Here is a 26537-nt window from a genome sequence, read left to right on the forward strand (position 1 = left end):
TACCTGCCAAAGCACTTGGAATCATTTCACAAACAATTATTTGCCCATCATAACTCGCACCATTTTAAAAGTAAAGCTTAATGTAAATTTTCATGTTGCGTATCTTCATTAGTAATTTGTATCAGTAAGGATTACTTTTCACTGTGCAGAATACAGAAGCTGAGTTACTATAAGTGATTGTTAATTATAAGTACCACAAAGTACAAAATGGTCTGTGAAAGGAGGCCTACTTGGCAGCAACTGCGAAAACTGAACCAAGGTATTTGAGGACTAATCTGCTGCTGAACGTGGTCTTATAAGAGCAGCTTTGGAAATAATGCTGAAAGAAACTACTGCTGTCCAGCCACAAATCACTTCAAAGAAAAATAAATAAATAAATAAATAAATATAAAATAATGATAAGTCATCAAAAAGGCAAACCACAATCATAAGGAATGACAAGAAATAATCATTCAGAACTACAATGAAGGACCTTTGATGATGTCTGAAAAGCTCCTTTCTTGAGCTTTTTAGTTTAAAAAGTCATGAGTGCATTTTGACTCAAGAAGCAGAAATACACACAAACACACACACACAAAAAGCAAAACATTTCTTTAGGTAGATTTACACATATCTTGTAAGATTATAACTCAAATGAATTACAAAGCTCAATTTCACTGTTCCTTCTACTAGCCATATTACAAAGACGAGCAAACTGGGAGGTAAAGCTGCTTTAGAAGTGATGCTTATCTGACTTCAACACATCTTTCTGCATGTTTCAATCAAAGAACCGCTACTGTCATCCTACTGAGAAAATACTGATAGCAGGATGCTTAGCCAGCCCTAATAACTGCTAACACAGGAGCCTTGTTGTGGAAATAACTCATCTGCAGTTAAACTTCACATACAGGACAGCTTGCAACTGAAGTGAAAGGATGGATTTAGCAGTAACATTCTTTCAAAGTCTTCTGCTCCTTTACTAGAAGGACAGCTGTGAGGCAAAACTAGGCCTTGTTCCACAGGTGATTCACCTTGACCTCTTCCAGAGAACCAATAGATACAGTCTTTCAACATCAAGGCTGTTGTAATGATCACAAATTACTAAATACAACATTGTTCAATCAGAAACCTCCTTTAAGAAAAAGTGGGTGGGGTGTCAACTTAATGTTGACAACAATATTAACAAGTGATTTATTTGTTTTTTAATTAACTACTTCTGCTACCTTTAAACTGTTATTTGGCACAGGGTTGTTTGTTGTTAGTTTGTATTTTCACTACATTTTTTAAAATAAAAATGAAGTAAAACTTATTGTTCAGTGTATTATTTGGACAAGCATGTTCCTTTAGGAAGAAGATTTCAGATACTGCTCTAAAAATGACAATTCAATAAAAACAATGCTCTAAATTGAATGCAGTGATGAAAAGGAACCAGCTCAACTGGAGGACAGCACATTTATATATCACCTCCATGAGAGGAACTCCCTGGACTTCCTAACTTAAGCAAGGACTTTCTGTAGCTTTATATTTGGTACTGATGAGAAGTGAGTACAAGTTTGATAAACATAAATCTTCAACTGTTCTACTTCTATTCAGTTTTCATATCAATGAGATCTGTGTACTCTTTAAAACATTATAATAAGTTTTAAACATGCAATACAAAAGTCTTCAAACATAATATAAATATTACAACTAAGAAATGAAGTAGTTCTAGGAGGATGAGTATCATTCTGCTCTAAAAGGAAGATAGGGAAAATGGAAAGTGAAAATCCTTCTAGGATTTCACATCAATGCTATTGCTTGCAGGAAATAGCTGCTAATATGCAAAATCTCTAAAGATTTCAACAACAAACCACAAGGACCAACACACTGACCTTCAACCTAAAATAACTTTTACTGTATATTGACCTTACTCACACAGTTGTTTCTTTGCCTTGATAAATAAAACAGAATATTAACCATACTGCATGCATAACCTTTGTTAACATAAGAAATTCCCATGAAGAAGTGTGTGTAAGGAATACCTCAGACCTGGATGTACTCATTTTGCCAGTTGCTAACCACTTTGGTAAGTAAAACTTCCTGCCAATATGAACAACTAGATCCTTTGGGAAGGAATGCTCTACCTCATCAAGCTGGCCCTCATACCACACAGCTAGTTAAAGAGACATTCACTAACACATACTCCAGCACGTGTTCTACTCATACTGTAGATGGCAAGCAAACCAAGGCACTATTCCTGAGTATGTTCTTTATAACGTATTCCTTTTTTCACAGACTCATAGAGATTTTTGAATGCTACTGCTCAATCTAATCTCACAAAATAATATACACTAGTTGACTACACTTACAACAAAGACACAAACCATATAGCTAAATATGCAAATTACTTGGGTTGGGTAAATGCCAAATGGATTTACATTCATGTGGGTTCAGTTCAGGTATGAGTGATTGGAATGATTGACTCTGAAAGCTTCCAGTCACTCTCTGAGTAAACAGGGATGAATAAAAAACTTTGGCTCAACTACTCAATCCCCTGACCCTGGCAAGAAAGTCAAGCCAATTGACCAAAGGAATTTAGATTCAAACTTCCTCGAACATGTCAGAATGATAAAATACTACATTAAAAAAAGTCTTATTTGCTAAACAATGAGCTATGTCATTTATTCTTTCAACCTCAAACACTGATACATTTATGTTTCAATGCATGTCAAATTTTCAAGCATTCAGAAGCTAAAAATATTAGGAAATCCTTAATCTAAATGGTATGACATATTTGCTTTTTTAGGCTTGCAGTGTTCTTGAAAACATAAAAATAAACCAACAAAATGTAGAGCAAGCCAATTCATGAGTTTTCTTTGAAGTTGTTGTAAATATGTATGGCAAGTTAACATATTATTATAGAAAAGGGAAATTATACTAGGAGCCATTTCATATTCTTTATAATGTTTTAAATAAGCAGACTGATTAGTTGACTAATTTCTAATGATGACACTGTAAGCATTCTGATTTTTATTTTTGTATTATTATTTTTTTTTAGCTCAATCTCTGTACAGTAATTTATTGAGTGCTAGATAACCTAGCCAGATTCCTACCTGGAAACTCAATAAACAGCACTGTCCTAACCACAAAACCAAAATAGCTGAGTTTAAACTTTTAAGGCTTCTGTGCAACAGGCCTTCTTTTTACTAAGTGGCAAATGTTTGGGAAAACACTACAGACCTGGATCTGGAATTTGGTAGGACTGATTTCTGTCCTGACATAAAGGAAGCTTAAATCTGGTGAATCAATCCCTCTCACATTTTTTTCAGCTTTGGGAGTTCTTTGATGGTGTACTGGCATTTTGGTCATATTCTTTACCATGATACATCTCTTACACCACAGTAATGCAAATATACAGTTCTAAGAAAATCAAAAGAAAAGGGAAATTTACTAGTTTTAAATGACACAATATGCAGCCATCAAAAGGTTCATTATTTCATGGCATCTCTAAAGATGTGATTCATTGATTTGTTGTCGATGACATTTTGTAAAAAGAACAAAAAGATAATAAATTTAAGTGCAGTGAGTCAGTAATTTAGAGAAAACAACATTTTAAAATCCACGTGCAAAAATACATGTGCAAACCTTTGTTGATGCTTGACTGACATTTGATTCACTTTTGTAGTCTGCATGTACATACTGGGTTTTCTCTTCAGAAAAGAGTGCATAAAAGGATTTGGCAATTTAAGTCTTGGTGCACTATATCTACTGCATTCCAGATTTATGTCAATATTTTTTATGACATGCTGATTTTGTTTTAAAATGGAATTTTTTCTCCTAAATCTGCAAAACTGTTGATTATTGACTCTAAAGCACATAGATGTTCACATCATAAAGTTATTTAAACTATGTGCACGGCCTATAGATTAATAAATGCCAAATTCTCCCACTGTTTCCAAATTTTTGTCCTGTTTTGGATATCATACAAGCTGTACTATACAATATGACATTGTCTCTGCCAGAAATTGCTGAAGTGAGAACAAGTGTTTAAGACTAATTTCAGCAGTTGCCTTGGAAATTGGCAATAGGGGTCTAGAATTCTTACTCTGCTACACAACGTAAGACTGTAATCATTCCTGATTTAATAGAAATAAGATCTCTATTGTGCACTCTATATTAAAATATTCTCTTTAAAATTTCCGCATATTCTACAGCAATGTAGACAAACAGGAATTATGATGCATCTGTTTGGAGGGAAAACAATAAAATGGATTTTTACAAATAAGATACATTTGGAGCAGAATTAAGGTTCTTCCAGCTACCAGTCCTTGACCACCTTTTAGTCTGGACAGACTAGTAAAGAAGGATACTGGCTCTTAAAATTCTGTTCTATCCTTTGCCAACTGGAAAACAGAAGACAGTATTATTAAGCTTGAAAACTTTATTTTTTCTTTTTTTAAATCTAACAATTTATTACTTAATAAAAGTAAGTGTGCTGCTAAAATAAAAGTAAATAAAATAAAGTAAAATAAAAGTAAAAAGTGTGCAAGTAACTGCCTGCAGAAATAAACCACAGAACATGGCTCTGCTTTTGGGGAAATTGAAAGAATTAATATTAGAAAGGTCACATTCTTGGGTTCTCTATAATGATCAGGAAAGCAAGTAAGGAGAAGCAAAAGGAAGATCACCTATTTTAGACATATTTACTCAAGCTAAAAACTAGATACCAGATGGGATTTTAAAAACTAGATACTGGATGGGATTTTTAAAAACTAGATACCAGCCTAGATACCATGGGCATGATTTTAACTTGGAGAAAATTACTTGGATGTAGGGCAGGATATTATGATCTATGAGCAAAGACACAGTAAAGGAATTGTGTTTGCAGGTGATTTTATCCAAAGATTAAGGAACAGAGACTTGAAAAAGTGGAAATGAGAAAATGGAAACAAAAGAAACCTGAAAAAATACAAGAAAATACAGAAAAAGCTTAATTAAAGAATAATTTGAAGAGAGTAAAGAAAATAATGTCTACTTTTACATCTCTCAGTCTGTTGTTCTCCCCATGTCCTAATTCTAGCTCTAAAGCTAACTCTTAGCAAACAATTTATCTACCACTTACGTTGGACATAACCCAAATAACGTGTTTAGTCATTTACCTGTTCATTCCATCATTTCAGAAGTTCAACCCTGCTAAAACAAACTACAGTCCATCCTGGTGCTAAAACTTAGGAGGTTGCTTCTTCAGCTCCTTCCTGATTTCAGCCGCCTGAAAACACATTCACATGGTCAATGAGTCTCTCTCTCTCTCAATCTCATAAAAAATTACAGGTTTGAAGGACTCTTTTTGTCAACTTTCAGGCTCAGAAAGCCAATTCCAAGTTTCACAACCAATCTCTTCCTTCTAACTGACATATCACCAACACAAAACTTTTTCCTTCCTTATTACTAACACTGGACGTGACATTAAGTTTTAATGTCTTTAATGACTTAATTACATTAAGTTTTAGGACAGGTAACATCACCAGCTACCAAAATCTACTGCTCACTTTGTAACCCATGTTACTCACCATATGTTGACCCATGTTATTAAATTAGCCACCCACACATACAAGGGGACAAAACGTACACTTAATATCATACTGTAATATTATATATGTAATATTATGTACTTGTACACATCCCATATAAAAAAGCACCAATTGCAACAATATACTTGGAAATGAAACCAGCCTTTTGCATGATCCCACTTCCTGTAAGTGGTTTAAAACTATTTTTTTCCATTTTACTCCAGTATTTCAAAGCACCATCTGGGAAAAATATGCTTTTAATATCACCCAGTGATTTATTTATTGCTTGCAACAATATTTTGCAACAAAAATACACATGCAACAACTTCATTCAAAACTGTTGCAAAGACATTCAGAAAAGTACTTGTAAAAGACTGTTTGTTTTCTAAGAAAGACAGCAAGCAGTAACTTGCATTTTGAACGATATGCCTAAGTTTCAACAGCAGCTTCCAGGAAACATTTACATTTGAAAAATTCCTACTTTGACTTCTTTTTCCCCAGTTTGCTTACTGGTAGATAGGAGTACATAACAAATGAACCTAATTTAGTCGGCAGAATGCCAGATTGCCTGTTAAAAAAGAGCACCTGATTGTACATTAGGTGAGAGGTCAGTGACTCAGAACACCAGCAGGTGTAATAACAACTGCAGGCTTTTTGTAAAGGAAATGCAAACAAGAATTTACCCTGAGGACACTGCGGATAGTGCCTATCTGCTGAGGTACCAAGTGATTGGCAGTAGGATCTCACATCAAGATAGTTGATGGGCTTTGTTAACCTATATCATGACAGATTTCGAGCAGTATGTCACGGAAGATGGAGTCTTTAGCTAATATCATCATAAACAAATAAATAAATAAATAGCAAAGAAGAAAGTGGCTTTTCTACTATTAAAAAAGAGCCTCATAATTCCGACAATAAATTGTACTGCATCTCGGCACCTGTTTTCTCCTTGCTACAAAGCCTTTATTCATCTGTCATTTAAAAACACTAGTGTTGGAACTACCTGATCATTAATCTTTGAAACATTTTCCAAGAGAATATTAGGTTCTTGCAAGCTCTGCACACTCTACCTACTCCTTGTAGGAAAAAAAAATACGTAGAGAATGAGTAAGTAAAAATCATTTTAAAACAGTGTTATTTCATCTCATTAAATTACATTAAATTGCCAAACACCTCACCTGCAGGTTTGGAGGTTTTATATGCCAACTACTGGTTTTTCATCTAAGGAAAAGTAACTGGTTGATAAACAATATTTTTCCTAAACTGAAGCTTGCTAAAATTGCATTCTAACACCAGTAACAAAGTACATGATTTATAGCAACCACAGTGCAGTATCATAAAAGACAACTCCAAGGACAATATCCACTACAGTTTTTAAAGATATCAAGTTTTTATTTTCTCAAAGCCAAATGAACATTTGATTTCTGCAATGTTCACTGACATCTCTTTTGGTTACAATTTTTTTTTTAAATATATATTTCATGTTGCTTTAGAATCAACGTATTTTTGCATGTTTCAAAACTTCAACCATGATATTAAAAACAATGTGCAGTTCATGGGCAACAAATACTTTATTTATTTTTATGAAGCTCCTAGGAAACTGTATGTGTCATATGTATACATACACAAAATAATCCTCACAAAATAAAATAGCTTTCTTAGCAATTGCTTTACTTACAGATCTCTATTTTCTGAAATAGACTGTTCTGAATGACAATATGCGGCTGATCCTGATTGATGAGACAGAAATAGCTCAATTATCTTTCACACAGAAATGTTTTTGTTAAAATTAATTTTGAGTAAATGTTTTCTTAAGATTATGTACTATTGGAAGTCCTAAGTGAGACTACTCATTAAAAAGACACTCACTGATAAGAACGTACTAATAGCTTAATAATAAGAGATGCTTTAGATTTAGGTCATTATATTCTGATTCGTATTGCAAAGCAATTGATATTCATGAAAATGAGAACTGTATAGCTGCCATCCTCTCCATTTTTAGTTCTTTTGTGAAATTTTGTCCTTAAAGAAGTCAATGGGCAGAGTTTACTGATGTTAGTACACTACCACACACTAAGTTCTTTGGGACAGTGGTGGTTTGACGTGCTTTCTCTTCAACAAAAATGTATTTCGCACAATAAATACAAAAATACAAGATGAAGCCATAAGAAAACTAATATTTCTAAATGCATTATTAGAAAAAATGCCCACCTCATTACTTCTGAAGTAGAAACAGTCTATGGCTTACAGATCTTCCAGCTGTTTGAGTCTGTTTCTGAACTCCTTTTATGTAGAAAACCATGCATGACCCTACCCTACACCATTGTTCTACCATCCACAGAATTTATAGTACAGATGAATATTAATGAATTTCTCCAAATACAGCAAGCATACACAACTGAAAAATATGTACCAATTTAATTGTGGAACCAGTTTGTTTTCTGAAAATAAAAATCCTTTTCCATCAGGTGCTTAGCAATACTTTTGAGAATTTCATATTCTAGGACAATTTAGTAGTGAACTGCATCAGATCATGTAACTTCATAAATCTGAACACACAGCATTTGAAATAATTCTAACACTAGTTTATTAAATAAAGTTTGCTTTGAGGATGCTGAGCAGATACTTAATTTTGTCCAATCTGCCCCTTTAGGAGAGAATGTACTTACGTGTTAATCACCTGCTGGGTGGTGGTGGGGAATCTATGCTTTGATCAAAGGGAGACATACTGGTTTTACTTTACATCCTGTCTCTCTAGCTCTCAACTGGTCCATAGCTGGAGGGATTCATTTCAGAATTTTTCTTTATTCCCAGTATTCTGTTACTTGTTGCATACCACCACCCAAGGCACTAGGGCTAAAACTAAACGCTCTTTGTGGTACACCCATATGACAGACTTCAAAATGGAAATGATATTTAAGCTAAACCTTTGAGATCAAGTCTGCTGAAATCCTGCAACACATGCAGCTTTTGAACACTTCAAGATCAGATCAAAGTTTGACAGACAGAGTCAAGAAGAGAATCGGTACATCTAAACCTATCAATCCTCAAGAGAAAACAGTACACTGGTAAAAGTAAAGCTGACTATTAATTTTGTCTTGGTGCTAACAGCAGTTAACTATGCCTAGAGAGCTCATGTTCTTTCTCTGTATTTTTTTCCTCTAAGGCAGGGTTCTCACTCAGCTTGTCTTAAATAAATTCTGCTTTCAAGAAGGAAAGAAAGGAGATTTTTTTCCTAAGTCTTATACTGAAGGACCATTTCTAGATAAATCTTTTCCAAGCTTTCCTCTGTATCTCTGTATATACAGGAAGACTGTATCTGCAGAAGATTCACATACAATTTTATTAATTTACATTTGCTTCTATAAAACCTGAAGACAAGGTGCTCTGAGACACTGCAAGGGCTCTAGTAGTCTTTACATCTTCTAATTAAAAAAATAGAGAACTTAAGAAACAGTTAAAAGGCATGTAACCAAAAAAAAAAAAAAAAGAAACAGAATCAGCCCTCTGAGAATGAGCCCTCCTCTCTCTTACAATCAGTTGCTGGCTTGTTTTTGGTTGACAGGTTCAATTCTAAAACTATTCCTACTAGCAGGGTTTTTTTGAGCTTTTATCATTTTTCTTAAAATGAATGTCAACTCGAGTTCTAAATATTTTTCCATCTGTTAATTACGCACAAGAAATACATTACAAGTCTCAAAGTAAATTTATTTGTAACATTCAAACTGTAAAACAGCTCATTTCTATTGCACAGCAGTTGATGATAAGATGATTTCTTATTAAAGTTTCTGCCACTGACTTTAGAAATTAAGCAAATTTACAATTCAGGAAAAAGATCTAGAAGATTAATAAAAACCATCATGTAAAAGATGGAAAAAAAGCTGAATGTACTTCAAGAAAGGAATCTGGAAGAAAACAGCAAAGAGATTTGAAGCAGTTTTTTTTATGTTTTTAAAAGGCTGACCTACCACAGGTAAATATTTCACAAAGGAGTGCTGCAGGATCTATGCGAATTTCTCAACAATTTTGTAAGCCTCAGAAAGGGTAAGAGTAAGGGTAAGCTAAATAGTGTGGATTTTCATTAAATCTAATGATGGATTTAAATCATAAAAATTAAGTCAGCATAGAGTTAGGCAGAAAAGAAAATTTAGAGTCAGGAAAAACATCTTTTAGTAGCATGATATTGAAGGGAAGTGCAACACTGGATAAGGAGCTATTATAAAAAAAAAACTTTACAAAAGAAATAAAGCTTTGTACCTTTACATTTAGTTTGCTCCACAATCAATCCAGTTAGGAGAGAATAATCACTTACACACATACACAAAAGTGATCTCAGAACACTTTCCACCTAAAAGGCTTGAATACAATTCAGTCAGAACACCGGGATCTGTTATTACTTACACAGGTATAAATTCCTATGGGGTACAGAACCAACATAAGTCAGACCTAAAGCTTTTGCCATAATTAAAATCATTCTAGGTTATATAATTCCTAAATCATTAAAAATTTTGCCTCAGTGTTTCCATTTGACCCTATCCACATTCTTAGAACTAAAATGAACACCCATGAAAAGCTCACATGCAGGAGACAGGTCAACAGATGTAAAACACAACACCAAGAATGTGTGCTTCTTTGATGGCTCCAACAAATAAAGATTTAGGCATCAGTCGCATTAGGGAACAGTAGTAATTCATAAACACTTATTGATAGAATTTAAGTTTTGTTCTAAAGAGATTTCTGTGTTTGAAATTTATCACCTAACACATTTCAAGGTCCTAGAATGATGTGTGGCAAAACCAATCATGTTTTTAATATATCAGTCCACCCTTATCTTATTGCAGGATCTATCCAAGCATTTTTTTTTTTTTATTATTTTGACTTTTTGAACTGGAGAACTCACAGAACTGGTTTTCCAGAACTTATAGTTCTTATATAAAATGGAAAATATATTACTGACCTTCATGCTTGCATCTGGTAAAAATACTGCTATACTAACAAAGAGGTTCTGATTCTGATTAGCCTAGTGAGAAGCCTGGAGAAGAGGAGGCTCAGGGGCGACCTTATCGCTCTCTACAGTTACCTTAAAGGAGGCTGTAGAGAGGTGGGGGTTGGTCTGTTCTCCCACGTGCCTGGTGACAGGACGAGGGGGAATGGGCGAAAGTTGCGACAGGGGAGTTTTAGGTTGGATGTTAGGAAGTACTTCTTTACCGAAAGGGTTATTAAGCATCGGAACGGGCTGCCCAGGGAGGTGGTGGAGTCACCATCCCTGGAGGTCTTTAAAAGACGTTTAGATGTAGAGCTTAGCGATATGGTTTAGTGGAGTACTTAGTGTTAGGTCGGAGGTTGGACTCGATGATCTTGAGGTCTCTTCCAACCTAGAAATCTGTGATACTGTGAAGACTGCACTGGTTTCATTTAAATTGCTTTAATAACCTGATTATATAAATTGGTGCAGGAGCCTTTAAAGATAAAGTAATTTCAGTATGAGTGTTTTTATTTTACCTTATGGACACCATTTTCTTCTAGATTGAGCTTTTCCACTTGAAGATGTTACTAGCACTAGCTGTTCTTCACTAACCATCAACTGGATGTTACAACACACTTTCCAACCGAAAGAACCACGTCAAAGTACCCTCTAGTCCACACCACGTAGTGATAAACAGGCTTGCTCACACCAATTCATCACTACTTAAGCTAACCTGGCTCAGTTTGCTTGAAGTTGATATGGGATTGATGGGAGTGATTTCTTCTGTTGATGGATCTGGGAGGGTAACAATCTATAGCAGAAAAAAAATGTAACAAACACACAAAGGTGGGTGGTAATAACATCATCAGCTGGCATAGCTGTTTGTGGAGTGCTCTGCCCAAATTCTGCCCATAGCCTGAGGCTGTGGACAGATATCCTCAGCTATATCTGGGTATGCTGATGAAAGAGATTTGAGATGCCTAGCCCTTTCCGTTCCAAGTTTGCTACTCCTTCAAATCTTCCAGTAAAGCTGTTCAAGTGAGTAGCTTGCTCATTTTAGTCAAAAAGATCTGAGTTTAAACAACAACAAATGCATATGGATACATAATTAGTGTGGGACAATGTAGCAGAATAAGGATTATTAACAGGCAGGCATTCCTTAATTATTTCTAATCCATTACATAAACATTTGCTACTACAGCTCAAGTATACAAATAGCTCAGCGTTATCTAAGTGATGTTCTCAAGACACTTGATACTGAACTTACTTAAATTACATGAATAAATACTTTCCCTAGACTTCTGTATTACACTGTTAAAGAACAATTTAGTGGCTCCAGCCACTGATTCGTTTAAATTCAAGCCTCTAAACAATCCAATACAGCTCAATACTTTTTATTTGGCAGAAAAACGGGACGGCTATGGAGGCAGCATGCACGTCCTGAAACAGCCAAATGTTTTGGGTGTTTTTTATTGCCTGTTTCATTGCTTCTGTACCTGACTCAGCTCAGTCTGAGCTCTAGCCACCACACCCAGATGAAGTTGTAGGGATGTTTCTTTTATTCCATGTGTGTGATATGAAAATCTGCATTAGAAACCACAGCCAGAATAATGTGAAGCATAAGAGACAGGGAAGTGTCTCAAAACTGGCTCCAGGCCCTGTGGCTGGTAAGACTGGATAACTATGATAGCTGTCATCACCTATCAAAGCTTTAACTTGAGAAAATCAAGAGACGTGTACAATGACAACTGGTATTTCATTGATGTTAAGTAGGTCAGTACTATAAGTATTGTAACTAACTAAATAGCTATATGATTTTTTTATTAAAAATAAATACTAAATTGTTATACATTATTTTTGTACTATATTGACACGTTTCCTCTTGTATTTTTCATAAACTTTCCAGTGTAACTTATATAAATATGATTATTAAAATGTGACAAGTTCTTGCTTTTGTTGTTTGTTCGTTTTCCTTCTACTTTAGTATTCAATTATAAAAGTTTACTTTTAAAAGTTTAAGTCATATGATTTTTCATGAGGTCTTTAATTGACATTTCTGCTTCCAAATAGAACCATCTTCCAACACGAATGCTGTGCAGACAGTCCCACATTCACTTATTCTAATATTTACAAAAATCTGCTCAAAGCTCACAAACTTCAAGACAAGAAACAGCAATTTCACATGTTCACATGAGTATTTGTGGAAGTGCAATCCAGTGAAATGCAATTCATAATTTCTCTGCAAAGTAATTTTTCACTACTTTGTTACATGTTGGCTTATCTTTAGATATCAAACTATGTCTAGATTATTTGATTATCTTTCAGCATGAAATCAGTGGTTATCGACTCCTGTTTACAGCAACTATAATTTCTGAAATAAAGTTTAGCTGTAAAAATACATACTGCCTTCTCTCTCTTTCTGCAGTGTTAAAAATTGCTCAAGTATGTTATTTGTTTTTATTATAGAAGAGCATAAAAGAGCAAGACTGATGATTGCAGGTCCTGTGGTTGTTGTCTTTAGGCTGACTACATCAAAAGCTTTGACGTTGGGTCCATCAGCTACATTTTCAGACTGTTTGCACACCTTCTGCACCTGTAGTGAAGAAGCTGAGGCCAAAGTTCAGACAGAATAGCCTGAGTCACACAGCTAACACACAAGTGACAGACAAAAAACTATTGAATTTATATAATAAAGTTCTATAGCTAGGCATGGGGGTGATTTGGTGTCTCATAAATACCAAGGATAAGATAAGATAAATACCTGTCAGAGCAAAGTAAAAGACAGTTAGTTTGTGCAAATCTCTTTGAGAATGCATATATATATATGCACAGATGTTTTTCTACTAAGACCATGAACAAATCACAAGAAACTGCTCTAACAATCTGAATGAAAACTTAACAGTACTGAAATAAATAACAAGACTCTCATTGAATTCAGTGGGCCCAGCGTCTCAGGTGCTGACCTTAACTTTGTGATGTATTTGGCCAAAGCAGAGTTGTAACAAAGTTTTTGTTGTTGTTTTTCAAAAGAACAGTATCGATCCTCTTCACTGATCTTCCATTCAGTAGGAAGCACAGAAGTTTCACAATGGTCAAGCGCCTCACATATTTCCACTATATAATCAATAAAAACTAACAAAACAGGTACAGCTAAATAAATTGCTATGTACTTTTACTGAAAACCCTGTCTTCAACTGTGGGTAATTAGTACCTGAAAGTACTAGCAGTAGTATTAAGAAAAAAAAAAAAACCAAAGAATATTAACTTTTTAATGAATATACAATTTCTGAATTAAAGTGAAAACTTTAAACATCTTACATTATGAATAAAAGTATTTTAATGAGAAAGAAGACGACTAGTCACAAATCTGTCCATAGTTCGCAAAACAAACATTCCTAGGAGGTTCCTCCTTTTGTTTAGTAAAAACCAAACTGCAGTAACACAAGAATCATGTTTAAAAAATCACAAATCCAAAATGCCCTTGGGCTCCAGTCAATGTAGCAACACCCATTCAGGTAATTAAGCATACAGATAGTATTTTCGATGAGAGAACTGAAATGAACACTGCAAACAGTCATGCTTCCTATTTTACCATTGCTTTGCATGCTACTGAGACTCATTCCAAAGTTATTTTCCAAAACAGGCTAAACAGAATATCCAAAGGTTAAAAAGAAAAAAAAATCTTTACTGAAAAAGATGAAAATATAAAGCAGAACAATAGCTGAAAGTTAATGTCTTTAAACATGTCCTTCTATATCAACATGACCAAATGCTGTTATGCTTCATACTGCTATTAGCAAGGACATTGTGAGAGAAAGCTGTTTCACCACATCTCAAGAAAGACAAAGCTAGGCACCACATTTGTTTTAAAACAGCTTTCTCCTTATTTTCCCTGTAAACACATACAAAACACATTCAATAGCTAGAAATGAACAGTAAACGTTTGCCTGAGAAATAATTAAGAAGCTTTACTCGTCCACCCATTCTGTACTGAGTTTCTGCTTTAAAGGTTTTTACTTTTTTACTGAATGCCACTGCTGCCTAAGAGTGACTCTGTCATGACTACTTGGCAAAGTTTTAAAATTACAGACTATTTTTTTCAGCTCCTAAATCCAAATTAAAAAAAAAAAAAAAAGCTTTATGATTCTGGTTTCAAAAACATTAGCCTTCATTTGCCATCAGATGCAAGCTTCAGACCCTTTTTGCTTCAGGTGTGAAGGTATCCCTGTTTTACGGATATAACAGACAATCAACTTGTCCGAACACTCCTAAACATTTTTTAAAGCATCTAATTCACTTCATATCTGACAATAAAGTCCACAGTACTGTACAAACAAAATAGTGTAAAAACAGTTTTCATGTGGATTTGTATTACAGACACACATGGACAATTTGTGGCAAAGTCCTAATTGTTTTTGCCATGTCTGCTGCACTTCAGTGGTAGGAAGAAGAATGAAAAAAACAAGTACTTTCCTTCTACCTGCTCACCTCAGCTGTGCCATGAATCTCATTTTCTGAAAGTCACGTGGATTCAGTTGCCCATGACAGACTACTATATAAGCTTATTTTTTAAAAGTTATCATTGCATTCTGATTTTCTTTTGTTTCCTTTGTAAGGGTGAGGGAAGGGATCCTGTTTCTAACAAGCCCCAACCAGTGCAGCTACGTGTGCTACCAGATCTCTGGCTGACGAGATTTGCCCAAACATCTAGTCTGCCCCTTAATGAGCAATGAGCTCTCTACTACCTTACAACACATTCTCATCCTGCCACTCTACAATTCCACCATCATTTCATGCCATTTTTCTGTAGTATCTGAGCACTGAAGTGGTAAAGCTTAAAACAGTTTTTGTGATTTTTAGCTTTATAATTTTTGTTAAATATAATTATTTATATATTACTTATATATTTATATGACCAGCCTGCAGTATCTTCACTTAGGTGGAGTACTACTTGATGGCCTTGGAAAAACTTTTGACTGCATGAGACTATCTGCATGGTACCTAAAAGAACATTAATAAGACTATAAAGCCAGGACAAAATTGGACTTGAAAGAAAACAAGTTCAGAAGCTAAACATTTTGGTATTTTAGGTGTTCTTTGGATTCAAATTCTGAGAGCAGAAGATGCCCTTTGGCTGCAGTGCAATACACAAATTGAGAGTGGTCTACTTCTCAAATTAGATATATTCAAAACTCACAACAAATTGAAAATATATCATTTATTTTGTTCCCAAATTAAAAAAACATTTTCATTCTCAAACTAAAATTCTATCCCAAATCTGGTATAGGTTCAGTACTTCAATGTTAAAAAAAAAAAAAAGTAAAATTCGAAAGCCATCTCTTACACTGCTCATCTCTTACAAGCTGCAGGTCCCAAGCACTGACACTACTGAAGTGTATGTCTCACACCTGATTGCCTTTCATGTCTAAAAGGCACAAGTTGTGACTGAAGCTCTTCCCCTGACTGGGTTTTATACTACAGCCCAGCACTTGATTCTACTGTCTCTGTGTGTTTAAAATTCAGCTTTTCTCATATTTGGACACATCGATGTTTCATCTGGCTAGCACCTGCTTTTTCTTAGTTTCTAGGACCTTAATTATGCTTTAGACTTTTAACCATTTAAAAAATTCAGTTGAAATGAAACAAAATTTCAGATGTTAAAAGTAATTATTAGACTTAAGGGTACACAGGGAAAACTACCTATATTTTTTTTCTCCACACCTATCAGGCTGCTTTGAATTCAGTACTGTTCATGCTAATATTGTGCACAGACAAAAGAACTGAACCAGTCTTTGGCAATACCAGACACACACAGCACTTCAAATTGAGTGGCTTATCACTGAGAAAAAGGCTTATCTAAGCTTATCCTTGGCCAATTACATGGAGTTAATGGAATTAATGTTTCACGCAACTACATATTTCTTGTTTTCAGAAACGAAATGATAAACAATTGGGCTCTTAAGAAGAATTAGATTGACACTTCAGAGCACCACTTAGGCTAGTTGCCAACCCATGGTATATCTGGTAAATGGAAAATGCTCTCTTTAATCACAAAGGATTTTCACAGAGAGTCCTTGTAGTTAAATTTTTCTGAAATTTTTCAATATAAAAGGTGAAGGAGGGAAGAAAAGTAAGTTACTTCTACCATACCCTACCTGAAGACACTTCCAGAAATGTGTGATGTTATTTCTGTATCAAAACATGTAAATAAAGTAACCTGAAGGGAAAATTTGCATTTTACAACTTTACATTTTATATTTTTAAAATGATGTATCTATTCCATTCATAACTATAGAAGTCAATTTCATACAAAATTAAATTCATCAGTGACAAACAACCAAAATCTGAAAATATAAACAAGTAGAATCTCATGCCTGCTTTAAAAAGATATTTTGAATGTATAATGACAAAGTATAAAATAGGGTAGTGTTCAAAAAATATGAATAGCAAATATTTACAGTTCTCTGACAGCAAGACACTGAAAAAGCCAAATGTAAACAACCTACTGAATTAAAAACAACAACAACACACCTGTCATGAATTTACAAGGTAAGAAAAGTCAATCAGTATACTGAGCCAATACAACGTTATTTCCCTCACTGAGCAAAGATGCTCAAAAAGAAAACACAGTGTGTTGGCCAAAGGAGGATCATCTGCAGCAGGAGTAAAACTGGCCTTCAAGAGCTAGGGCACAGGAAAACCATCTGAAAGGAGAATGGACTTGCTAAGCCTGGTCTGAAACGGTTAGAGTTCATTTCCTGAGAATCCCATAAAAATTCCTGACAATTCAATAGCAAATCATTCTCTTGCTTGCCCACCTTAAATAACAAAACTTTATTTCACAACGTTGTGTTGAAAATGAATTTGTTAAATCTTAAAAGTTTTTAGAGGTTACTGTGAGAACAGAGGGAGAATAATATCCAGAGGCTGAAGAGGTTCTATGCACTCTTTTAACAAGCAGAGCAAAGCTTGCCCAAAGGAAGTCTCTAACAAGGAAGGATACAATTTTATTTTATTTTTTCCCCCCACAAAAAAGGAAACTAGACTAGACAGGACTAGAGTAGACTACAGAACAGTTCAGTTGAAAGGGACCCTCAAAGATCATCAGGTCCAACTGCTGGGCCACTTCAGAGCTAACTAAAAAAATAAAAGCACATATGAAAGCACAACTTCTCATATTCAAAAAAAGAGACGGAGGAATTCACAGCTGAGTTGTAGAATACTCATTGCAAGTAAATCTCTCTCCATTGCTATTATAACATCTTAAGCCTTGTGAATACATTTTCACAATATAAAATGCATAGAATTAATTACCTGGCACCACTTAGAGGCAGAGAACGGGGAGGGTACTGGCTTTGTTCCAGGGCTCTTTTGGCCTGAGAAGTGAGCTGAGTACTCAAGTATCAAAATATGACAGTGTCTGATACAGCCATTAGCATAGTTCATTTGAATATAAATAAAAAGATTTATACTAGGTAAAGATGTGATTTAGAATCACTTCCAAAACACATTAAGTTCATGTCTGTACTTCTCTCTCTCTTTTTTTTTTAATATATCACATCACAAAAATTTGTATATATTTCCACTGTCATGTTCTAGTGCGCTTTTTTTTTTCAGCTAATAAAATATTCTTGGATGATCAAAATTTTGTTATCAGATATACCAGTATGAATTCAGAGTGAGTGATCAATTAATTATGATGATTTCTGAGATTTTCATCAAACTACTGTCAAATGAGCAATGACTGTACTCATTACTACTACAAAAATTCCAGGATAGTACTATCTTTTTAAATTTTTACAATGCAAGGTCATGATCGTAACCAACTGAAACATTCATTTTACTGTCAACTTTCATATATTGTAGCTTCTAATAAGAAAAATACTCTGACTTTTCACTCAGTAGATAAAGAATCTCAGAGAGAAACCATTTCAAAACCATAATGTTTATTTTACACTTCTGTAGCTAAAATTAAGTTTTTTTTGCCTCTTGATAGTTTTAAAAATCATTTTACACTTTGTACACTTTTTTTTAAACAAAATAAATGTGGTTTTGAGACTCCAATAGAACATGAATATACTTTTGTTCATAAACAAACATCTTGACACACTGTGTGTCATAATAGAACTGCTGCATCCATACTATATATAATTTGAAATGTGTGACTAAAATTATAGCAAAAATATGAACTATAAAGAAGGTGAAGGAGTTATTTCTAGAAATCCACATTCTTTTGATTCAAATATTTTTAAAATTAAATCATTGTTAAAATTGTGTTTTCCTCTCCCACATAAAATATATCCCTCGTGTTCCAAAACTAAATGTCAGGCACTGTTTCTTTCAGACTATAACGATAGCATTGTAAAATGTATCCTAAAAAGAATATTGCATAGCAAGTTGTGACAACAGACTCTGTAGAAAACAAATGATAAAAAATGTGTATTTTACAAAGACCATTGAATCTGCAAGATTCAACTTTACCAGCCTTTTGATTGTCAACGTCAGTTTCAAGTGGAAAAATAAAATAATCTAATTATCCAGAGCTATAATTCCTTTACCAGATCAAAGCTCTAGTCTGTGGCAGATACTTTCTGTGGCAGAAGGTATCATAGAGTTATTGTATAATCAAGTCATTTTTAATTCCTGCTCTGCTCAAGCATCAGAAAGCAGGAATAAAGACCTGGAAAGCAGTTGGTGTCATAACTTGGACTCCTAAAGAATACTCCTGAGAGCTAAATCCAGTTTTCCTCTGGCTGAATACAAGAGCCAAGAAACTCAGTTATACCTGAGTAACCCCCACTGCTGAGCTAGATGCAAACTCCTATGCTCACAAAGCCAAATCAAGCTGTTAGCTATAAGGTTTGTGCAAAATAGAAATGTTTATCCATTCGTTTCAGCTTTGCTGAATTCTAACAAAGGTACACTCAACAGATTTTAACAGAGAACATGAGGAAATTCAGTATATCTATTTTCAGAAAGGCTTATAAATTATTTTTTTCCAAATGGGGAAGGAGGCCTATGTTGTGAATTTTCGCCTTGTGTTAGCCATTTCCACACTGAGTGATGGCTATTCTACCTCCAAGGACAGGTCTACCCATGAGCGCAGTCCAGAGGACAGGCTCTGCCTTCTACCAGCTACTGATTACATGACCTCTGCAGTGCTCCCCCACTTGAAAAGAAACATGCAAACAAGGTATTTGTCGAGGGTCTGGTATATAATGATACCAGATAAATTATGCTGGCATTTGAACAAAAGAGTCAGAAAGGAACATCTGTTTTTAAATTAGAAATATATATAGGCCTGGCAAATAAACAAAAATTTGCTCTCCACACCCAAACAGAAGAATGATGCTGACGAACAACTGAAAATTACATTACTTTTAAATAACACCATAAACTGCCATTAAAATATCATGCAGCTGCAGTTAACAGAACTTGCTAATTACTTAAAACACAACACTAAGAAAACCCACAAACCTTTTTTACATTTTTATGTGAAAAGGAATAATTCCGGATTCCTTTTAAGGCTGCTTATTTTCAGAAAAGAAGAAAGTAACTAAAAAAAGTTAGAATGTGTCACATCCTTCTGTACTGTTTCCACACACAACACGTGTGTCCAGACTCAGAGGTTATCTATACATACAGCCTATATGAGTATGACATTTAAAGCCAAATCAGAAAGTACATATATATATATATATATATATATAAAGGTTTATAACAATACTCCGATAAACCAAGCTTGCTTTCTTTTAAATGTTAATGGTATCACAATTATCATAATTTTATTTCACAGTTGTGGGATCTTAAACTTCCCTGTGACAGAAATCTTCAACAGCTTAATTTTTTTAAACAAAATGCAAATTATTTGTCATGGCTTTCAATAATTTTGCATCATCTTGCAACAACTCTAAATGGCAAGTATATAAAAGTTTTCTTTAAAAGAAAAATTTTACCAATAAGAACGAAAAATGATTTTGGAGATTTTATTCCTGTCATATAGAATGGCTGGCCTGAAACATGGCTCATAACATCACTGGAAACAAAACACATTACGCAGTCTTCAGCTTGGGGCGTCAGAGGCCAAAGTGATATAAAGAGTAAAGTATGACAGCTTTAATAACACATCAGTGCTATTAATATTCACTTATGTGAGTAGATTTTTCTCCTCTGAACGGTCCCACTATAGCAAATAGAATTGTGCCAGTAAAAGATAGTGACATGAGCAACATTTTCTGTGAGTGAAGCACCAGGCCTGATGCTTTTACAATGTTATTAACAATGTTAAGAGACCAGAGTAATCATGAGCTATCTGAGATTACCTAGAGCATCAAAAGCAAGCACCAAAAAAAGTGTATAAACACTGATCAGTAACTGACACAAATGGACAATAGAGTATTAACTCGTAATTGAAAGAGACTTAAAATAAGCTGCACTTTTGTACTATTAAATATAATAAATTAATCCATGGATGCTAGTCATCCACAGAAAGGTTATACTTTCCTTATTAAGCATTATCTCCTATCTTAAAATTTCAAAAAAAATATTTTAGCTTAATATTTTTTCCATGCATACTATAAACTACATTCCAGTAAAACTGTATCCATAATCTGTGTCAAATCTTCTTAAGTATCAACCTTTCATATTCATTCTGCAAAGATATTACAGTTTTCTTTCTACAGGATTTTTGAGATGATAGACAAGATTAATGCTAGTTTAAAGCAAATCTTATCTACTGATCACAAGGAATTGTTTAGACAGTTACGAACAGAAACAAATACACTTCTTTTAAACTTTCAGACCTACCTACATCTTTAGCCACAGTAGGGTATGAAAAAATCAAGCTTTAGACCATTGAACAGTCACACACAGTTTCTCATTGTTCATTGCATAGGTAAAAAACATTTTCACATGGTTCACAAACACACCTGTTAAGAAACATACAGCTCCATGCAGTTTAAAATAATACAAATTAGACTGCAATTCGAAAGATAGAAAAGAGAGTTTCTCACCCCTCAAAATAAAACTGGAACTTTGGTTTATAGGAACGGCTATGCCCATATACCCTCCTCATCATCCTGTGTGCCAGACATTAGGAGATGCACAGAGAAGATGTTAGCATTGGAATGAAAAAAGAAAAGGTTAGTTACTTTGGTGAATACAAAATACACCATTCTTGCCTGTTAAAAACATGATTTTTTTTTTTAATGTAAGCCAGCGAAAGCAAATGAACAAGTTTGCGTTACATACACAAAAATCTGCATCTATAGCAACCGAAAACCAACGATGACGTAAATATTTTTCCCACCCAGTTAAAACAGTGTGTAGGAAGTAGATTATAAGATTAAATATTAAAAGATTATTTTTTTAATTGCATGCAATCCAAACCAACACTGGCAGCAGAAATAGATTAAACCTTATAAGTAAACAAAGAAGTAATTACTATAATCAAATTGTCTTATATTTTGTTAGGTTAAATGACAAAGATACTGCTGAAGAATCAGAAAAATCTGTTGTTAGTGAAGTAAACTTTTCTAATATGCTATCAATTAAATCTATCTTTTAAGTGAACCTTAAACACTACACATTGTCAGATTCTGTCCTTTATTCCATTTTTGAATCATTAAGATCACTTATTTGTTTGCAATTTTTATGTTAAATAACATTAATGGCAATACAAAAATCATAACAATTTTATGAAATTGTTTTTTAAAAGGGATTCTATTACTGTAGATATGCTCAAGGGAGAAGGGCATTTTTTAAATTCATTGTAAACTTGAAGTTAAAAAGAACAAAATGAAAAACGTGAACAAAATCAAGAGAATGAAATGTCCTTCGCTGGGTATGTTTACTGAAGATTACGTTTTTTATAATGATGCTTTATCTATGTACACACAGATGTCAATGCATATAACTATATAATTCTAGTGTGCCAAATTCTGATGCGATATCAAGCTTCTAGAACAGAGGTGCACAGCATGTTTTTCATTTAACTCAGCAGCTCAAAATCAAATAAAACTTTTCATTTTAGATATCCTCAGAAATCACTCGTTAATATTTTAGAAACAAAAAATTACATTCTGTAGTTTCAAAACTTTGAGAGCTAGCTGGTGTAACATATTGCTGGCACTTAATTAAATCTAAAAACTAAATAAAATGAGTAGTAATTAATTATGATTGAAACAGACAGGAATTTTAGCTTGAAAATATACACTGCCAGTATCACTACTGTTCCTAGTCCATTCTTGGAATAAAAAAGAGCTCCCAGATGTCAACTGTTATTAAAAACCAGATGTTAAGATAGATGTCTTGCATATTGCTGAATTAAGTAAAGAAATGTGACAGTCCACTATAAACTTAGCTATCATTTAACATGGAAGAAATGTGGGTAAAGTTTTTACAGTTAACTTTGAACACATCTTAGTTATATGGTCTGCACACTACAACACAAAGCAAAGACACAGCAAACCCTGAATATTCTAACTTATTTTTGAAAAAAAAGGGACAGATTGTGATAAACTTCCAATGAGCTGGATTTGCCTCACTGAAAATACGAGTCCTTCCTCCTGAATTCTGCAGGACTTACTGTTATTCAGACCTACTAATGTTAATTGAATTGACTTTGAGGTTCACAGGGGTTTTGCCAGAGTAAAGGTTGAACAAAGACTGAAGGATTTCTTTTCCACTGAGCAGTTTGATCCTATTTCACTAACAAAATGCATTAGGTTAATCTTTGGTGATACCTTTAAAAATAGCAGGAATCAACAAAAATGGGCAACTCAGTATGTTTCCAAATGAGCCCTTCTAACTATGTTCATCCCTTTTGCTGTTTACTGTATTACAATTCTTCAAATAGCCAAATATTCATTTTCACTTCAGTTATCTGTGTGATCTCTCTTTTTGCCAGGGTTTTAGAAAAGTTGACAATTCAAGCCTTGTCAAATACTTTTAGAGTATTACATGAAATTACAGACAATATAGAGTTTGACATTGATCCTCACGTACAATAAGGAATAAATTAAAAGCTAGAATGCAGTTAATGTTCATCAATGTTGTTTTATTGAGTACTGGTCCTGTCAAAATAACTTTCTACCTTCTTTAATTACTCAAAGAATATTTTTGATAAGGTACGTGCTTTGAAATAATATGTTGAGATTTCTGTAAAGCATTTGATTATTTTCCCCAAGATATTGTGTCAATAAAATTAGCTCTATATAGAATGAGTGTCAGTGGAGAAGGAAGGGGACCTGCAGATACCTATTCTAATCCCAAATTTATTTCTTTCAGAACCCCTGATCTGATACAGAAAAGCATAAAGTTCTTTTCTCTAGCAGGAAAAAAAAAAAAAAAGAGACCCATAGGACACAGACTGGAAATGTGGTACATATTTTTCAATAGCACATCAGTTCTGGATCATGAAGCTTTTATATCAAGACTGAGATAATTTATAAAAGACATGATTAGCAGTATTCAAAATAATTCCCCCCAAATTACAGATTTAATGATGAAATTATTGAGTGGTCAGGTCCAGATTATGATCATGACACACTTCATCTTTAATATATACAATTAACAAAAATAATCTTCCATCTTTTTTTTCACACATCTGTTTTAGTGAGAATTTCTGCACCCTGATCTTATTCTGTACACAAACAGCTTATTACAAATGTTACAATTTTAGTGATTCATAAATTCATTAAAAAAAATTAAACACTGTGATCTGTTTTGACGGACAACCAAACAGAAAAAACAAACACTCGCTTGATTTAAAATTCTTAATACTAAATGCAACCCAAGACCAACCTCAACATAGTGTCAGGTTTTAAAAACTTTTATCTACGTAACATTCTGACTTGATTTATACCTACCCCTGAAAACTTGCTCTCACCTCATTTTCAATTTCACATCCTAATTATTTATAGATGACAAATTTTAAGACTTCCACTAACCTAAGCAGATGTCACCAACCTATCATCCCCATCAATAAAGTCTACCCTTTCATAGTCATGTGCTTTATTACCTAACACGTCATCTTGTGTAGTTAATTATGTCACATATTGGTGCCATGTAATGCACTGACCTAAAAATACTCAATGCTTGATTATAGTTGAGGTAAAAAATAAAACTCCTACAGCTATCAGAGAATGTCAGCTTTCATTTTCATTAAAAAAAAAAAAAAAAAGAGTAAAGCAGAGCACCATAATTTCATGGTATATGCCGTCACTTTTTTAATATAACAGAAGCTAGAATGCACAAATATAAAATCTTCATGGAATATTAAACAAACTCTTTGATCACTTACTACTGCTATTATGCAGAGAGGTTGTTCTCAAGCCTGCACTACTTCCTTCCAGTGCATTGGATGGAAGTTATAAGACTCAACTATCCTTATCATTCTTCTGTCTGTTACATTTTCAGGAGTGGATATTCAATGGTGTAAACCATCTTAGTGCTACAGACTTTACAGATTTTTCTATACGGACATACAAAAGTACCTAAAGGCTCTGGATAAAAGGCACATAAGAAGTAAGATTGTAGTATTCACTGTTTTAATAAACAATCTATTATATCAAGAAGCTAAGGTTTGGTACCTCAGAAGAAACAGATAATGAAGGAGAATAAAAAATTCTTCACTGATGTTCTGAAACAAATTATATTTATTAACTATTTTTGCAGTCCTGATGCACTGTGAAGCAAAATAAAAGCTGCAGTTATGCCTTATCATTTATTAATATTGGATCAGAGGTTTCCAGCAGAATGCTTAGTCTTCCATATCAGTGTGTATCCTACAGAATCATTAATCTATGGCTATTTCAAACAATAAACTATAATCAAGCATTTTTTGATTAATGTTTGTGTACATTAGCTGCTTTTTAAACTTGGATCTTTCATTGGTTTATAGGGTCAAGAATAGCAGCTCAATGTCAGAAACTGGAAAGCAAAATCTGAATTAAAGACATTCAAAAAGGGAAGAAAGTCAAGAAATACCATTTGAATTGATAATTATTGTAAAATTATTATGAATTCAAACTATTTATTATATTGATTGCCTTGTATTTTTAGAAATGACATGCAAGTCTTTAATTTAGACTTAATTTAGACTCTCAAATACTATGAAAACCACTGCAAATGGACTATTTATTGATTATTAATTCACTGATTTTGTGCCATTCTTTTGCTAGTCTTTTCTGTGTGCTACTTATCGTATTTGCTCAGCATCTTAAAAAGAAACATCTCCTGTCACTAAATAGGATTTACTGTTCTTATCCAATTGCTACAAAACATAACATCAAAAATTCAACTGCCTTCAAAATAGCAAGATGAAGAACTTAGAGAACAGTGCTTTGAAAACACTATACCAAGGTGTTGAAAACTTGTGTAAAGATGTCTTTTGTTTTAATACAGAAGTGTAGCTCAACACAAGCTTTGCAGGTATATTTCTCAGCTTCCAGTTCTTTATGGTGCATCAGTTTCAGTAGTAAATTTGCCACACTGGCCTTCAGATAAAATGGGCTACATTACATAGCAGGTTAGAAACAAAGGATAACTGTAATTACCATCTACATGATAATTAGATCATGTAGATTAGATCATGTAGATAACAAATTGTAATATATCAGATGCCAGAAATTATATGCCTATTCATAACTACTCTGCACGTAGCATACCCTTTATTACCAGTGAATGCAAAACAGTTGCAACAAGTTATATTTAGTGTTGTGTTGCAATAACAACAGATCTACAGAGAAATACAACTGGTACTGAAAAGTGGTATCTCTACAATATATGTATCTTGGGGGGTATTCTGAATTAATTTTGCTCCAAGACTGAATTCCCATTAGCACTGAACTGTGGTGGGTGACCTCCTGAAATGCATCTTTCAGATGAACTTCTTCAAAAAAGAATTCAGGGTGTCCACTCCAAAACTGCTTCTGGTTACAAACCACAGTGCAGTAAGTAGGAATAATCAAGAGATTTCCTCAAAATATGTAATCTTGATCATAACTAGAACTCTAATGTATACGTACTCCAAGACTGCAAAA

At 33.9% G+C, this 26537-nt stretch overlaps 1 protein-coding gene across 27 annotated transcripts in view; it reads right to left on the reverse strand.

The window, feature by feature from the left end:
- The window catches only part of ERC2 (ELKS/RAB6-interacting/CAST family member 2), a 522744-nt gene that overhangs the window by 95096 nt on the left and 401111 nt on the right, over window positions 1-26537 (reverse strand). For 5 of the 27 annotated variants that reach the window (XR_013955471.1, XR_013955472.1, XR_013955473.1 and 2 more), the window contains one exon: window positions 21507-21572. The exons of 19 other annotated variants lie outside the window; for them this stretch is intronic. Coding sequence is in view for 2 of the 8 variants with exons in the window: in XM_080605884.1 (XP_080462010.1) it covers window positions 21546-21572 (27 nt within the window). In the remaining 6 variants the exon portion in view is untranslated. Of the gene's footprint in view, window positions 1-5117; window positions 5228-21506; window positions 21573-26537 lie in introns of those variants that run through there. 3 more of the 27 variants (XR_013955475.1, XR_013955476.1, XM_080605886.1) reach the window with 2 other exon arrangements.

This window comes from Anser brachyrhynchus (genome assembly GCF_964034855.1).
Source record: "Anser brachyrhynchus genome assembly, chromosome: 10".
Lineage (NCBI taxonomy): Eukaryota > Metazoa > Chordata > Aves > Anseriformes > Anatidae > Anser > Anser brachyrhynchus.